The sequence below is a fragment of the Triturus cristatus genome, chromosome 1_2 (genome assembly GCF_964204655.1).
Source record: "Triturus cristatus chromosome 1_2, aTriCri1.1, whole genome shotgun sequence".
Lineage (NCBI taxonomy): Eukaryota > Metazoa > Chordata > Amphibia > Caudata > Salamandridae > Triturus > Triturus cristatus.
In genome coordinates, this window is record NC_140580.1 from 730,636,876 (window position 1) to 730,654,145 (window position 17,270).

The 17,270-nt window shown below is 47.9% G+C and overlaps 1 protein-coding gene across 2 annotated transcripts in view; it reads left to right on the forward strand.

Moving 5' to 3' along the window:
• VPS13D (vacuolar protein sorting 13 homolog D) overlaps nucleotides 1-17,270 on the forward strand; it is a 2,738,381-nt gene that overhangs the window by 1,915,690 nt on the left and 805,421 nt on the right. For both annotated transcript variants that reach the window (XM_085608633.1, XM_085608634.1), the window contains exon 57: nucleotides 14,869-14,977. In XM_085608633.1, the coding sequence (XP_085464759.1) occupies nucleotides 14,869-14,977 (109 nt within the window). The remainder of the gene's footprint in view (nucleotides 1-14,868; nucleotides 14,978-17,270) is intronic.

The following is a 17,270-nucleotide window of genomic DNA, read 5'->3' on the forward strand; positions in this document are numbered from 1 at the left end:
CAGGGGACGGTCCTCCCCCGAACCTGTCCAGCCTCCACCTCCATGCGTGGAGATTGAGCGGTGGCAGTTGATAGCTTTCGATCTTCCTCCCGAAGTCTGTGATTTCATTCTGGCAGCCAGGCATCCCTCCACTAAAATGGTATAAGCCTGCAGGTGGAACAATTTTGTGGCATGGTGCACAGCAAAGGCTGTGGATCCCCTTTCTACCCCTCTTTCTGAAGTTCTTCTGTTCCTTCTTTCTTTGGCCCAGCAGGGCTCTGCTCTGGGCACTATCAAAGGTTATCTTTTGGCCATCTCCACATTTTTGAGGCTTCGGAGATCAGCCTTCTCTTTTTAAGTCCCTGGTTGTTAACCGTTTTCTTAAAGGCATTACGCACACGTTTCCTCCCGTGCTGTTCATCATACCTCCATGGACTTGAATCTCATTTTGACCTATCTGATGTGCGCTCCTATCGATCCCCTTCATACCTGTCCTTTGCGTCTTCTTACTCTTAAGACGGCTTTCCTGGTTGCTATCACCTCTGCCAGAAGAGTGAGTGAGCTCCATGCTCTTTCTTCCAAACCTCCTTTCCTTTCTGTTCATCCAGAAAAGGTGATGTTAAGGACCCGTCCTTCTTTTTTGCCAAAGGTGGTCACGCCCTTCCACATCGGGCAGACCATCACTTTGCCTACCTTCTTTCTGCCTCTTTCGAGGGAGGAAGAGAGGCTCCACCGTCTGGCCCCAAAACGTGGGCTTGCATTCTATCTAAGGCGTACACAGCAGTTCCGGGTAGATGACCAGCTCTTTGTTGGATAAGTGGGCGCCAAAAAAGGTCAGGGTGTGCACAAACGGACCATATCTTGGTGGGTCGTTCTGTGCATCAAAGCATGTTACTCCTTGGCTAAGAAGGAGCCTCCTCTGGGGCTGCGTGCCCATTCTACCAGGGCAACTGCAGCCACTACTGCCTTGGGGCGTGGCGTCCCCTTGCAGGACATTTGTCAGGCAGCTACGTGGGCCTCGCTGCACACGTTTACCAAGCATTACTGCCTTGACAGTCAGGTCCGTAGAGACGGCTTCCTTGGCCGTTCTGTTCTCTGTGACTTTCTGGTGTAATCTATTCGCAGACCCACCACTGGGGTTGGTGTTGCTGAGGTATCTATTCTAAGGTAAGGAATCTATCACTAACGTGTCTCTTTCAGGTGCACAGGTTACTACTTGTGTAACGATATATCTGTAAGAGACATTAGTTAGTCATAGATTCCTTAGCGCCCCACCCATCCTCCCCGTTCTGCGAACTGATTCTAGGGTTAAGGTCATTCCCCTTTCAGGGCCCTAGTTTCATGGCACCAGTGGTCAGATCCTTGCATGGCTCTGCGTTTCTGGCGCGGAAAGTCGTGTACAGAACCTACGTCAGCGCGCACGGGTTGTGCCTAAGGAGGCTCCGTGACGTCATCTCGGCATTTACGACGCCAGTGATGGACGCGGAGCCGCACGACACCCCCTACTGACGCGCAGGGGTACTGCTACAAAAAACTTTCCGGATCCAGTCTGACGCCTGGGGATATTCTAAGGTAAGGAATCTATCACTAACTAATGTCTCTTACAGATATATCGTTACACAAGAAGTAACTTGTGCTACACAGTCGTCAAGCGTGTGCCTCTATGCATGGCATTTATGGATTGAAGCGCCACTTTTGACTGTGTGAACCTGTCGAAACTATGGCACATGTTGATACTTCATAGGGGCATGAGAGCCAAAGTCAGAATAAATAATAATGGGAATGTATCCAAGGGTTTTGAGATTGGTGGGAGAGTTCAACAAGGGGTGTGTATTAGCCTCACTCCTGTTCATACTATACAGTAACGATCTCCATCCATCCCTGTAGGAGAGTAGGGTCTGCTTTCTATGTTCACCCCCACTTTTTGCTTTTGCTTTACTGGTTTTCAACTTAGATGTGGCTGTGGGCCTGCTAATCAGACCCACAGCCCTGCTGTTCTCTCTCTAAATTGATACTATGTACTTTAGGTGCATAACCCATTTGGATAGGATCACCTTATTGGCCCCTGTACAGTGTACCTTAGGTACCCAGGGCATAGGTGTACCCTAGGCCTACCAGGGGCTGCAGCATGTATTACGCCACCCCTGGCCTGGTCTTCCATTATGACACAACTGGCTGATCACTCAGCTGGGGCAAGGTCGTGTAATCACTCCTTGCTTAGGTGTAGTATTCCTATACCTAACTTACATATAGACACATGTGTACCTATCAGCCACTCCTATGGCAGGCCTTAACAATCCTGGAGGCAGAGTGCTTGGTAACATGTGAGATGGTGCTCTAGCATGAGCTGAGCCTGTCTGCAGCTTTCGGAACCATGTCCTTATAGCTGTTCTATGATATAGCCTACCATATACTCTTAAAGTGCCTTATAATCTTAAACGGTTATGGTAACTATGGTTTGGCTTTATCAAAACATGTCCTGTAAGGTGTCTAACACTTTGGAATAATACCCCCATCCCATTTCTGGAGATGAGGATATTATCCCTCCCTTCTAGAGGGAGAAGACATGTTGTGACCTACTTACCCGGTTAAAGTTAACCAGAGGCCCAGCATCACAAAATGGATGCTGCTGCCACGACACAAGTCTGACCTCCTGCTGCTGGGAGTGATCCCGGCAAGGGAGGCTTGGACAATAGGTTTCCTGCCTTGGGAGGTGCGAGCACCACCCCAGACAGGCCTTAGTGTATTGGGGCAGGGAGGGATGAATGAAACGAGACACTGCCTGGGGCACACAAGGTGCTCCATGCATAGTCCAGTTCAAACCGGTGCTGGGGCACTCCAGCCCCAGTCCTGGCGCGAAACTGGACAAAGGGAAGGGGGTGTAACCACCGCCCTCCCAGGTCCCACCCATAAGGCGTGACCTAGCAGGCAACCCAGCCCCCCAGATTAGTATAAGAGTGGTAGCTGGGCCCCAGGAGATTAGATTATCCTGAACCTGCAACTTGAACAGAAACTCTGGACCTTCGACATTCGACGAAAGAAGAAGACTGAAGAATCTCCCTTGTGGCCAAGGAGTGGCTACCCTGTGCAAACAGGCACCATCAAGAGACTACCCTTTGCTTTGCTGAAGTTCTACGAGGGACCGACTGCAGAGCCCGACCAGAGCCTTGACTTCCAGACGTCTCCTGGTACCCGTGGCCGCAGCGACAAGCTTCACCTTTCACCTGCAATCTTCACGACATCGCCTGGTTCCTTCCTGGTTCCACGTGGTCACTGGCTAGTGACCTTGACTCTGTCCCTTCTGCTTGCAGGTATCCTCTCTTCTTGATCCCAGCCTTGGGATCCACCGGACACTCTTCACTGACTGCCTGTCAGCAACTTTCCTTCAGGCATCTATAGAAGTCCACGATGAAACCCGACGCAAGTTCACACCTATGCACCCGCAGCCTGTGGGCTAGGTAACTTGGGTACTTCGGTGCTCACAAGGGTAGTGACTATCCTAGGGTCTAGTTTCCGAGTCTTGACTCTCTAGCTGCTTCAGAAGTGTCCTTAAACTGTTAATTTCTAACTGCTAGTAATTCTATCGACTTTTACGCATTACGCGTGAGTGTTTCCACTCTGCACCAGAATCCCGTGGGCCTCCCACTTCCTAACTGTTGCCAGTGTAGTGTAGCCCCAGCGATTCCCTAGGCCTAGGCCTATCCTATTTCCGTGACAGTGGTCCTTATACCACTTCTTTAGTATATGGTTTACGTGGCCCCTAGGGCCTAACTGTATTACTTACCTGTGTGACTTAATGTATGCTTGAATAAGACTGTGTTGTACTTACCTCTAATCTCATAAAGAGTGCTGAGGGTTTGACTAGAATAAATACACTTTATTTTATATATATATCTGTTGTGGTGTCCTTTCATTTGGTATTCAAGGGATTATATATGGTATCACAGCTGCCCCCCCCCCCCCATGGCAGAACCGTAGGTGGCAATTGGGACACATTGAGACTTAACTTACATATTTGTAATCTTGCTATCAACTGCCCCCTGCCACGAGGTTGAGGAAGGAAAAGCATTGTATAGCAAATGTAACGCTTTAGGGCAGATGATATGGGGTAAGAAAGTGGTATACCCAACAGCCGCCTGCAGAAACTATTTTCCTCAGATTGTATGGTAACGACCAGGTACTCCTGCCGCACTGTAGGGGGCCCTCAGAGGATTCTGCCCGGCGATGAGGTGCCGCGCGGACTGGCCTGCTGCATCCTGACAGAGTGCCCGGGGCCGAGTTCTACGCGACCTCGGGAGGAGTGAGGGTTCCGGAGGGATTCGAGGTCCGAAGAGGTGACGCAGTAATGACTTGCTGACCCATCGCCACCCGGGAGTGCGCTCCACGCGAGCCCGGTGCATCAGAGGGGCCGGTCCTGGGCTACTCGGGCTGTGTTCCTACCTGGGAGGGCCGTTGGCGGCACGGTGAGGTCCGCAGGGCCGGGCTGCTGAGCGGAGGAGCTTGGACCTCTACTTGACGACGCACTCCTAAAGGGGGCCGATCTGTAAACTCCAAGGACCGTCACCAATTTTGGGAGGTGCCCTGTTGGTCGGTGAAGTGACCACCCAATATTCACGGTAGGAGGACTCGGGGGGCCGCAGCTGGACCCCGGCTGGACTGCGACCCTCGAGACAGCCAGCGGATGCCCTAGTGCCTGGAGTGCAGAGCTCTGGGGGACACGTACCCAGATACTACTCAGCCGACTGGTAGACCAGGGTGCAGTGAGGGACCCACACACACGCCTCCGGGGCCCAAGTTTCCCCGTGACAGTTTTTCTGGGCCTGGGGTTACGGAGTGGAGGGCCCCGGGGACGACTTTGACAAGCCCGCACCGGAAATGGGGAAAGATAGACCCCTTAGAGGAGCACAAGCGAACAAAATTATGCAATATACAGTACCGTGCCCAACGTCTGCGGAGCGCACCAGACCTAACCCTGAGCAGGGACCGCCGCAGGGATCGGCGGCCCAAGATAAGGCAGATATCCTAGAGGCCATTAGAGACTCACGGGCGGCATTGGAATCCAAGATGGATGGTATGGCCATGGACATAAATCACCTGCGCCTGTACCTACGGAAGGTGGCGGATCGGGTCACTACTACGAAGGGGGACTTGGCCTCCTTGCAAGTGGAGGTCCAACACTTGCAAGCGACGGTGTCTGCGTTGAAGGAGCACACCTCATCTCGAAGACAGGGCGGAAGACTCGGAGGGGCGCTGAAGGAGAAACAACCTCAGTTTTTTGGGCTTTCCGGAAAGGGTGGAGGGGCCGTCAGCGGACCTATTCCTGGAGGAGTGGATCGGATCCGCCCTCCCGGGTCTTCGACTATCCAAGATGTTTGCGGTGGAAAGAGCCCACCGCTCCCTTGCCCCCCCCAAACCGGGGTCCCCGCCTAGAACTCTGATCGCTCGCTTGTTCAATTTTAGAGACCGGGACGCGATCCCGCAGTTCATCCGCAAGAATGGTCCCCCCCGGTTTGAGAACCAAGAGATCCATATCTACCCTGACTACACGAAAAAGGTGCAACACTTGCAGAATGACTTCCTGAGGGTCAAGAGGAGGTTGAAAGATCTCAATATAAAATACAGCCTAATGTTTCCGGCCCGGCTCAGAGTACAGTATGCAGACAGGGTCCACTTCTTTAATGATCCGCAGGAGGCCACGGACTGGATGGATTCGATGGACCTGGAGGGGCAAGATCAACATCAAGGATGGACAGAACGGAAGAGACGGAGCGGTCGACAGCGGAATCAGCCTGGTCGCACTGGAGGACAACGGTCCGCGCCACAGGGGACACCAGACGGAGGTCGCATCATGGTGGGGCCGGATGGCACTCTGAGAGAAGAGCTGGGGGGCATACCGACGCAAAATCAGCTTTCCCCATTATGCCTTGTCCAAGAAACTCAATCGGAACCGGAAGGCACTGCTGACCCACTAGCTGGTGGTTCGTGAGCCACATATTTGCAAGTATAGGAACTGCCAATTGGGGGATGGTGGTCGGCGGGGCTGCACTAGACGCTGTAAGTGAGGACCTCGCCAATACTGTAACCTGACTCTACTGTGGAGCGCCTGTGGGGGGGTCCTCAATTTCAGGGACTAAAAGGGGGGGTGGGAGCATAGCTGTTGGGGTGGGGCGCTGTTCCCCTACAATGCAGTCTAGGCATCCCAGCTGTGGTGTGCTGTGTCAGCTCGGCTAGGCCGCTGGTTGGGCGGGGCTGCGCAGCACCGGGCAGTTTGGTTGTACAACAAGGACTGGGGTTCTTCCTTCTGCAGACTGTCGTTGTTTACACTGTTGCGGTGGGTTTTCAGGGGAGGGTGGCGGCTATGGGGCGGAGTCCTGAGTTCTCAGACCTAGGTTGGGCTGTGCGAATGAGGTTCTACTGCCTGTGGGTGGGGGGGAAGGTTCACATTGTTTTGTTTAATTGTTCTATGAGGGGAATGTTCTATGCCGGGTCACCAGAGGTCATGAGAGCGTTCGGAGGGGATGGAGGGCTTCCCATCACTACACATTATGGTTCTTACCACTTCTGCGTCAGGTATTGCGGTCAACCGAAATTCTCTACTTATGGCAGGCGATCAGCAGACCTATGAACTTATAACGTGAAATGTTAGGGGGCTCAACAACAGGGTCAAACGGATTCGGATAGCAACATACCTTAGGCGATATAAGATAAGTGTGGCCTTTCTACAAGAGACGCACCTCTGGGGGGATTGCCTGACGCATGTCCAACGGCGGTGGAGGGGAGAGTTTTTCCCGACCTCCTACTCGGGGTTTGCCAGGGGGGCACTTATATGGATGGCGCCTGGAGTCCCCTTTAAGGTTTTAAAATATAGTCCTGACTCCGATGGGAGATACGTGGTGGTGGAAGGGACACTGGATGGGAGACACATGTGTTTAGTGAACGTTTATGCTCCAAACACCGACGATGGGTAATTTTTGGCTAAGGTCCTGGGGAAATTAGACCTGACACCTGACATGGAACTCATTATAGCAGGAGACTTTAATTGTGTTCTAGATGGGGAACGGGATAGGCACCCCCCAAAGGTGGATGCTAAACCCAAGGCACGGGAATCCATACGCCAGATGATTAACAACTATCACCTACTAGATATATGGCGGCACCGTAATCCTGATAGTCTGGTATACTCCTGTTCTACTCCGCCAGCTAATACGCATAGCAGGCTGGACTATTGTTTTATGCAGGAAATGGCGGCCGGTCGAATTTTAGAGACACAGTACCTGGCCCGATATCTGTCCGATTACTCCCCCCTGCTGGTGGCCTACACTTTGGGCCGCCCGCGCTCCAAAATACTGTTGTGGAGACTTAACACTGAGGCCTTGACGGACCCGGTTTATAGGGAGGCGATCGCCACAGGGTTGGAAGGCTATTTCGAGGTGAACTGGTACACGGCTAGCTCAAGGGTGTTCGAATGGGACGCGATGAAAGTGGTGTTGAGGGGATTATGTATGTCCACTGAGGTGGGGATGAGGAGAGTGTTAGAGCGGGACCTAAAACAACAGGAGGAACGCTTAAAAACCCTAGAGGTAGAACTTCCCACAGACCCAGAGGGGCCGGCCAAATGGACGGAGCAGCGACAAACGATAGGGGATCTATGGGAGTCACTGGGCAAGTAAAATAGGACCACGAGTAGGCGTCGGTGGTACACTGAGGGTGATAAAGCCAGGCGCCTATTGGCGCGCTTGATTAGGGTGGAGACTCAGCCTCTCCCGATACTGGCCCTTAAAGCCGGTCAGGGCCGAATGGTTTATACCCAGCATGAGATTAACGCAGCATTCACCTCACACCTCCCAAAAATATATTCCGAGCCCAAGTCCAATGTCGCCCCACATGCCTTGGAAGACTACCTTGCTGAGATGGATCTACCTTGCCTTGACCCAGACAGTCAGGAATCCCTGGGGACACCCTTCAGAGAGGAGGAGGTGAGAGCCGCGATCGCCCATTTGAAAACAGCTAAGTCCCCTGGAATGGATGGCATGGCTGCGGAGCTATATAAAGAGTTTGGGGGAGTCCTGGTCCCTAGGCTCCTGGTCATTGTTTTGGAGGCCGGTGAGACTGGCGTATTGCCTGCCTCCATGCGTGAGGCGCTGATTGTGATGATCCCCAAGCCAGGGAAGGACCCCTTACTCCCCGCCTCTTACAGGCCAATCTCAATGCTCAATGTAGACCTTAAGATCATTAGTCAGGTATTGGCCAACAGATTACTTCCGTATCTCAGGCGATTGGTACACGACGACCAGTCTGGTTTTATTCCAGGAAGGAACGCGCTGCGGAATATCTGCCGTCTCGCCCATGACATGCAATCACTAGAGGGCAGGGCCTAACAGAACATCCTGGTATTCCTAGATATCGAACAGGCGTTCGACTCGCTCAGGTGGGACTATCTCTGGGAGGTGCTCCTAAAAATGGGGATCGGTGAGGGGTATGTGAATTGGGTGAGACTTCTCTATACTCAGCCGGTGGCGAGGGTCCGCACGGGACGCTATGTCTCAGATGCGATATCAATAGCCAGGGGGACGCGACAGGGGTGTCCGCTCTTCTGGGCAGGGTATCCAAATTGAGGCCTTGGAACATATAGTATCACTGTATGCAGATGATTCACTGCTGTATCTACGGGAGCCAACCCACTTGCTTCCGATATTGCTGGCGACTCTGGGTCAGTTTGCCGAGGCCTCTGGACTCTATGTCAATAACACTAAATCACAACTATATCCGTAAATCTAGAGAAGCAGTTGTAGTGTTTAATGGATCGCACTTCAATAATCATTGTACAATCAGACTGGGCAATGTAAGAGAAATTCTCATTTTACTTAATGAACACCAACAAAAAGATAATTCAGAAGTGGTGCCACTAGGGCTACAAATGCACCCTACTACCTTGGGTGCATGGACACGTACGTCTCGTAGAACCGTGACTATGTGATACATTGAGCAATACAAGTACCCCGGCACTCATATGTAATATTCTTTTACTTATGTCACACCCTGTTAAGCAAAAACCATATTATAATATCACACTGATTATGAACAGAGATGGATTTGTACGAAAATATGTTTAATTTTGTCAAAACATTGAATTTAAACAAAGAATTTTAGCAACATAGTTTAGAAAGACAAAAACCAAGTAGATCCCTTTGTGTATCTTAGACATTGACAATTGGAAACTCATTTGTGAAGGGTGTCTTTAGTTCTATGGTCTTGATCCCAAAAACGCAACAGCCCACACGTGTTTCGTCACATCAGTTCCAGATTGATTTCAGAATACCCTGCGAGGGATTTACTTTTAACCTGCATAATATATACAGTGGCAGAGCTCGACATTTTCAAAGTGGGACTTGTATTAGTCAGTTACTGAGCGATCACTATCTCTAATCAAACGGTTTAACGACATAATACAATTTTGTATCGGATGGGGATAAGCTTCCTTCAAGGGATTCCCAGAACCAAAATATACTTCATGGAGATGTTACTCCACCTATATTTATTGCCCTGAAGAAGTCCCACAAGGGGACGAAACGCGTCGGCTGTTCTGTGTGTTGAACGCTGCATTTCAGCAACGTGATATGAAAAAGAAACAATAAAAGAGAAAGAAAAAAGAATAAATTCAAGAACTTTCTTGATTTGATATGGACGCTAAAATGATCTTCTTTGGCAAAAGTTTTTTTTGAGTGGTGCACCTATGCTTGGGTTTTTGAATTGTCAAGTTCCTGTTGGAACAAGTACTGTGATGGTGGGTACTATACAGTGTGCACACAGATCCCATTGAATATAAGGGACTTTACGTAAGGAGTGTAAAAACAGGTTAGGTGCTGTTAATTGAAAGGTTCCACTGTCAGGTTCTCCTTTTTTTATGTATACCTATACAATATCTTTAATTTCCGTATGATTCTGAAAACATTTGCAGCAAGCTTTAATATTGTAATAATACTCAAAATCGCCTCTAATCCTGGGTTCGGTAATGTGTTGATGCAAAATATTCTAAATTCAAGGTGTTTAGTATGTTTCAGCCAAAGCTGTTGTCTGAAGGTTTGTGCAGCTTGGCCTTGCTCTACTTTATTTTTTATTTTTTTTATATTTCATTATGGCGGTTTTAAGGTTCACGGCACATGTTGAGACAGTAATATTTTACAGACAACACTGAATAAGAAGCCTCACAGTCCCTGTCCAGCAGCAGTTAGTCCAATTTGGGTTGCCTTTGAAGTGTGTACCGAACCGGCAATGAGCATAAACATTGTCATTAACAATCATATGAACTTGTAACAGAACATCCCCCCTCCCAACCTCCCCCCTCCCCCCTTACCGTGCCCGCCCACCCACCCACCTATAGGTTCGTCTAACAACATCTTAATCGGGAGTATCCTCCCGTCTCTCCCCCTGCCTGGGAGATTCAATCCCCACATGACTAACATCAGCCAACACTGTCTGTGTAGAATTCGGGGAGCTCCTCCATATCTCCTGGACCATTAGCCCCCACGCCTGCAATACTTCCGAGAGTTTGGCATCCCTCCTAGTGCTGCGTATGTGCCCCATCTCCGCTAGTGCCCATTCCTTCAAGTCCGTCTTCCAGTTCGCAACCAGCGGCCCACTCTGTGTCAGCCAATGGATTGCTATTCGCTGCCTAGCTATCATAAGTCCCAACACCAGGAACTTCCTGCTGGTTTTACGTTTAGGGTACCGGGGAATCAGTCCAAGGAGACAAGTACGTATCTCTAGGGCAACTCTCCATCCTGTTATTCTGTGCAGGTCCTCTAGGATAGCTGTCCAGTATATCTGGATAATCGGACACGACCAAACCATGTGTGGGAAATCTGCCTGTGCATAGTGGCATCTGGGGCACCTTGGATCCCTCAAGCTATTAATAGTGTGTAGGCGCTTGGGTAAGAGGTAAGTCATGAGGACCATATTGTATTGTATCTGCTTAAATCTATTGGACACCGCCACCTTACGTACACCCTCTTGAATTTTTTCCCACTCTTGTGGTGTGATCTCCTGTGGGCTCACTTCCTGCCATCTACCTTCTATTTTGAGAGGTGTGCATTTTCTATCTTCCCGTAACGCCCTGTACAGGTGAGTGACAAGATTCCACCCTCCCGCCATGGCTATCGTCGCGACCAGAGTAAGCATGTGTTCCGGGGCTTCCGGGAATGTAGGCCATAGATGTCGTGCTGTTGCTGCTATTTTAACCATACACTTAGAATAGAATGTATGTCTTTTGTCCAGCCGGACAAGAATTTATTTTCATAGTATTTCTGCGCCTATAATGAACCGTCGACTCTCTGCCACCTTAGGTAAAGTCCCCACTGCCTTCTGGGTTCACCCATAAAAATATTTCATTCACCTTCGCACCGCGCCGTTTTTTGTTCCTCCTGAATCACTGGAAACACCTTGCTCATGATCAGGCACTGTGCCGGTTCGTCGTTCTTTAATATGCAGACTGGTTTTTATCACACTCACTTGTCTCTTCTCCGTTGAATCACTGCAATAATTCACCATTTCATGACGAAGCTGTACTAGGCACCATAAATCAGCATCAATTCATCCAACTCCTTTTTAAACGTCGTCACTGCCACACGAATTTCAATCCTCACTCAGCATAAACTAGAGAAATGTCACCACCTCTGCATGAAATTCAATCCACATTGTTCACGCAACTCCAAGCACTTAAGTCACAAACGTTATGCTGAAAACATGCCTAGTATTGTGTCAAATGTGGTTAAAATTCTTCCTTTCCATTTTTATCCCCCTGCTCCTTTTTTGTATGTAAAGAATTGTAAAAAAGGTGTGATATATTATCAAGACAGCAGTGCATTACTTGTTTGTCATGAAGATGATGCCCTATATTTAATGTGGCATTGAAACGTCGTCGACACCCAAACACCCTATGCAGTAGACTCAAGCTATAACACACTGTGCAATGGTGTTAAATGATTAATTTGTGTCTGTCTATACTGAGAACAACTGTACAGACCCATTTTGGCTTGCCTTTTGGCCAATTCTGTGTTCATTGTTCTGTCTTGTGTCACGGCTGTGCCCACTTGTCATTTGAATGTTTTATTTGATACTACTTAAAAATACTATGAAAATAAATTCTTGTCCGGCTGGACAAACGACATACATTCTATTCTAAGTGTATGGTTATCTATCACACTGTATTCCTCCTGAATAGGGACCACTGTTCTCTAAAACATGAAATTGCCCAAGGTCCCTGTCTTAATTCCTTTGGGTTCCCTTGTTCTGTAAAATAATGTTGCTGCTATTTTGGCGTATTGCAAGAATTGCCCCGGTCCCAGCTCAAAAGAGTCTACTGCGTCTTGGTATGTTATGAACCGTTGGTCAGGGTAGAGGTCTGACAGCATAAGACACCCTCCCGCCTTCCATTTGTCAGTAGACATGACCCGGTCAATGTGCGCGAAAGGCGGCATCAGCCAGAAGTCTGCCTCCGGGGCAAACGGTCGCACCTGTATAAGTCGTCTAACCACCCTGGCCCAGATGGCAGCCAACAATCTGCCCAGTGGAGGACATTGGTCCTGTCGCCCTTTTGTGAGCCAGAGAAGCGCACCCAACTGTTGATCCCCATATGTGTCCGCCAAGAGCGATCGTTCCCATGAAGGGTCTGTATCGAGCCAGGCCACTGCGTGCTGTAATTGGGACGCAAAATAATAAAGTTCAAGATCAGGGATTTCTAAACAGCCCCTACCCCAAGTACGTTTCATGACTTCCAGGCTCACCCGACAACGTTTTCCATTCCACAGTAGTTGTATAAGCATTGCATCGAGGTCCCTGAAGACCTGGTGAGGGAGTTCAAAGAAGGAGCCCTGCATTGTGAAGAGACATCGAGGCAACACCACCATTTTAATCAAGGCAATCTTCCCATCAATGAGAGCCTGAGTGTGTTCCAGAAATCAATGCTGCCTCGGAGACCTCTAAGAATCCTCCCCATATTATGTTGGTATAAAACTTCTCTGTCCCTACTGATCCAGATCCCGAGATAGCGCAACGTATCTGACACCCATGGAAGCCCCAGCTCTGGGAGTTGAACCCCGCCCCTCACAGCCTCCGACCCAACCGGATATAGTTGTGAGCAATACAAGTACCCCCGCACTCATATGTAATATTCTTTTACTTATGTCACACTCTGTTAAGCAAAACCCATATTATAATATCACACTAATTATGAACAGAGATGGATTCGTACAAAAACATATGTTTAATAATCACTTTAATAATTATAATCCAATCAAGTAAGTAAGCAACAACCACAGTAAGGATGGCCGTCCGTGCTGAAGATACGTCCCACTGAACTGGTGTTTTTCATTACATCCTTACTGTGGTTGTTGCTTACTTACTTGATTGGATTATAATTTTTACAGTGCTCATAATGGGACGTCTGTCTGTTCCAGATTGATTTTAGAATACCCTGCGAGGGATTTACTTTTAACATGCATAATATATACAGTGGCAGAGCTGGACATTATCAAAGTGGGACTTGTATTATTCAGTTACTGAGCGATCACTATCGCTAATCAAACGGCGTTACAACATAATACAATTTTTTATCGGATGGGGATAAGCTTCCTTCAAGGGAATCCCAGAACCAAAATATACTTTATGGAGATAGTCTTACTCCACCTATATTTATTGCCCTGAAGAAGTCCCACAAGGGGACGAAACGCGTCGGCTGTTCTGTGTGTTGAACGCTGCATTTCATCAACGTGATATGAAAAAGAAACAATAAAAGAGAAAGAAAAAAAGAATAAATTCAAGAACTTTCTTTCTTTGATATGGACGCTAAAATGATCTTCTTTGGCAAAAGTTTTTTTTGAGTGGTGCACCTATGCTTGGGTTTTTATATTGTATCGGTAATTTTATATTATCCATAAACCAAGAAGAAAAAAAAAAACAGTCTTGTGGGAGATGGCAGCGTTCCCTGCTATTTAGGTTTTGTGCTGATACCATAAAATATTTATTGTGTTTTCCTTCTGGGTACCAACCAAATCTTGCTGCTATCCCCTGCCCGTTCTATAATAAGTCAGGCGAAACCATGATACATTTTTTACTGTTTTGTCAATTTTGTGAATTGTACACAAGGTTATTTTTGCTTCCACTTTTTAAAAGGAGATATCGCGACATTAGACAGAGTGGAGCTATGTTTTCATCAATTTTCCAACTGTCTGATAGTGAAACATGTTTACTATTATATCAACCTGCTGCTATTTCGTGTTTTTAATCTTTGTTTTGATATATAGTGTTATGTATAGATATGATTTATCTGATTTATAATAATACCACAATGTACCTATGTTGACATAATGATGATTGTTTTATATGCGTGTACTTTTATGGAAGGGTGAACTCTCTGAATAAAGAAATTGAATTGAATTGAGTAAAGAAGTAAAATATTTTCTCCTTTACTCAGGGAGGGCAGCCAATTGGATAGCGGCTTTGGATGTCTGACTTATGGGTCCATAGTTCTAACTAAAACAAGGTGTACCAAGACATTTAAAAAGCAGAGTCATTATTTTTTTTAATTAAGTATTTAACCAAAGACTGGCAGTAGTACGAGTTGGGTCTCAGCAAGTGTAAAGTTGGAGACTCCATAATGTGTCTGTATTCCTGCAGTAGATGGAGAAAGGAGTAGTGCAGATGGGGTTTCTTTTTATAGTTCTTTCTGTTGATCAAAGAAGAGCTTTGTTCACTGAAGACAATAATCTCTTAGGATTCCAAGATTCTTTTCACCCTGTCTGAAGCAATGAAATGCTATTGACCTAGATTCTAGTAATACAGCTTGAGAAATGCATTGAATTCCTTTCTTTTTTATTTTGCTTCATTTTGCAGATATGAACCCCTGATGCTGAGAAAGCCAGATCCTCGGCGCAGTACCACACAAACATGGCGTTTTAGAGATGGGAAGTTGACCTGTGGTTTAAGCGGTTTAGTTGTACAGGTTAGTGTTGCTTTCAGATAAAACTGATGTTACACCTCCATTGGTGCAGCTTTTTCCTGTAAAATCTGTATTTCAGAGTAGTTTAAGTTACAAATAAGCAACTACACAGGCAGTTGCCCGACGTGAACCATTCTCATACAGGATAATAGCATATTAACAAACATTGAAATATCATTGGGTACATTTTGTATACATAACAAAATTAAAAACCAAATCTTGAACTTAGAGCAGACTGTCCCACCCCACCCACACTGGCGAGCGTTTTTAAATACATACACAGATTGAAACCTGGGAAACATGATATCATACAATATGGCCGAAAATATCCTGTGGATGCTACTGTTTAAGGTGATTGCGAGGGAAGAGGAGGAAGGTCTATGCGTCTGTAGGTAGACCATTGTGACCACATTTTCCTATGTTTTTGTGGGCAACCCCATGCTTGGAAGACTGCTATTTCTGCACCCATGCAGGTGTCAAGTGCCCTTCGTCATTTTCCCATTGTCGGTGGGGAGGTCACTTTCCATGACTGAGCGATAACGCGCTTGGCTATTGTGAGCGCAAGGAAGAGTAAGTGTGTTGTTTGTAACGATTCCCCCCTATATCATCAGTACTATGGAAGAGAAATAGTCTAGGATCTAATGGGAAGTCCCAGGACAACACCTCCTTGAGGCAGGTCAAGACTCTGCGCCAGAAGGGTGTGTGGCTGAACAGCTCCACACTGTATGGAAAAAAGTCCCCTCTTCCCTATCACAACGTAGGCATTGAGGAGATGCAATAACTCCCATCCTCCAGAGACGAAGGCGTGTATAATATACAAGATGGACGTATTTAAATTATCTACAGGACACCGCGGCACCCCTGAGACTAGCTAAAGCCTCTGCCCAATCGTTCTCAGTCAATTCCGAAATGTCATCTTGCCATGCCTTCCAGGGCTTATGGAGAGTTGTAGTGGAGTGTGTTGTCAGTGTTTGATAAATTTGCCTAATATTGTGTGTGCCCAAGTCGCTCATAAGGAAGTGGCCATCTAGCGGGTGGAATTCAGGGAGGTCATCCAATTGCTGAAGCATTGGAGTGAGAGCGTGACGTAGTTGGAGATACTTGTAGAACTTCGTTTTATGAAGATGAAACTCTTCCTGTAGTTGCTGAAAGGATTTTAATATGGTACCCCATGTGATATCCCATAGTGTAGAGATGCCAATCAGATCCCACTGTCAGACCCCCTTCAATGTTGTCACCTGGCGAAGGTAGGAACCCATTCCACAGGGGCGTTGTCTGAGTCAAGCGCCCATGTCAACCCATTCGCCCAGCGTATATCTCCATAACCGTATTGTCGTTCTTCTGGCGTGGGGTAGAAAATCTACTTTCTGCGCGCTATATAGTAGCCATAGGAGAGGAATACCTTCCATTACTGTGCGTTCTGGGGCAAACGCAGAGTCGTTAGGTGTGTTATACCACCAATCATTAATAACCAGGAGGTGAGAGGCCATGTAATACGAGTATATGTCAGCAGCGGTGATCCGCCGCAGTATGTAGATTGTACACAGGTCTGTAGTTAACCAACTATTTTTTGATGATGTGATTGATGATGTGACTCCAGGTAAGGATCTGGAGCCAGTGACCTTCCCAGAAATAGAGAATGGAACTGATAACAGTAAGTCACTATCTGAAAGAAACACATAGTGATAGATTCCTTACCTTAGAATTACCCCCAGGCGTCAGACTGGATCAGGAATGTTTTCGTCAGCAGTACTCCTGTGCGTCGGAAGGTGGCGTCGTGCGGCTCCGCATCCGTCATAGGCGTCGTTATTGCCGGGATGATGTTGCGGCAGTTATTTAGATACCTCCCTTTTGCGCTGACATCAGTTCTTTCTTTTTCCGCGCCAGCAAGCGCAGATTCGGAGAGAACGGTACCCCCAGTCAATTTTTGACTGAGTTTTTTGGGATTTTTGTCTCTGTCTTTTTTGAGTCTTTGTCTCCTGGTGTATAGGGATGCCCGGTTTCAAGTCTTGCGAGGTTTGTCCCCGCATGATGTCGGTGACGGACCCGCACCGCTAGTGTTTCTACTGCCTGGGGTGCGACCACGACCCCGCGTCATGTCCCCGCATGATGTCGGGGACGGACCCGCAGCCCTAGTGTCTCTACTGCCTGGGGTGCGACCACGACCCCGCGTCGTGCCCCGACTGCCGCACCATGGCTCCGAAAATTTTGCGGGAGCGGTCCCGAAAGTTGCTTGAGGTTCGGAGTCGGTTCCGTGCCGTTTAAGGTCCCAGTCCCGTGGGAGGTCGGGGGACCG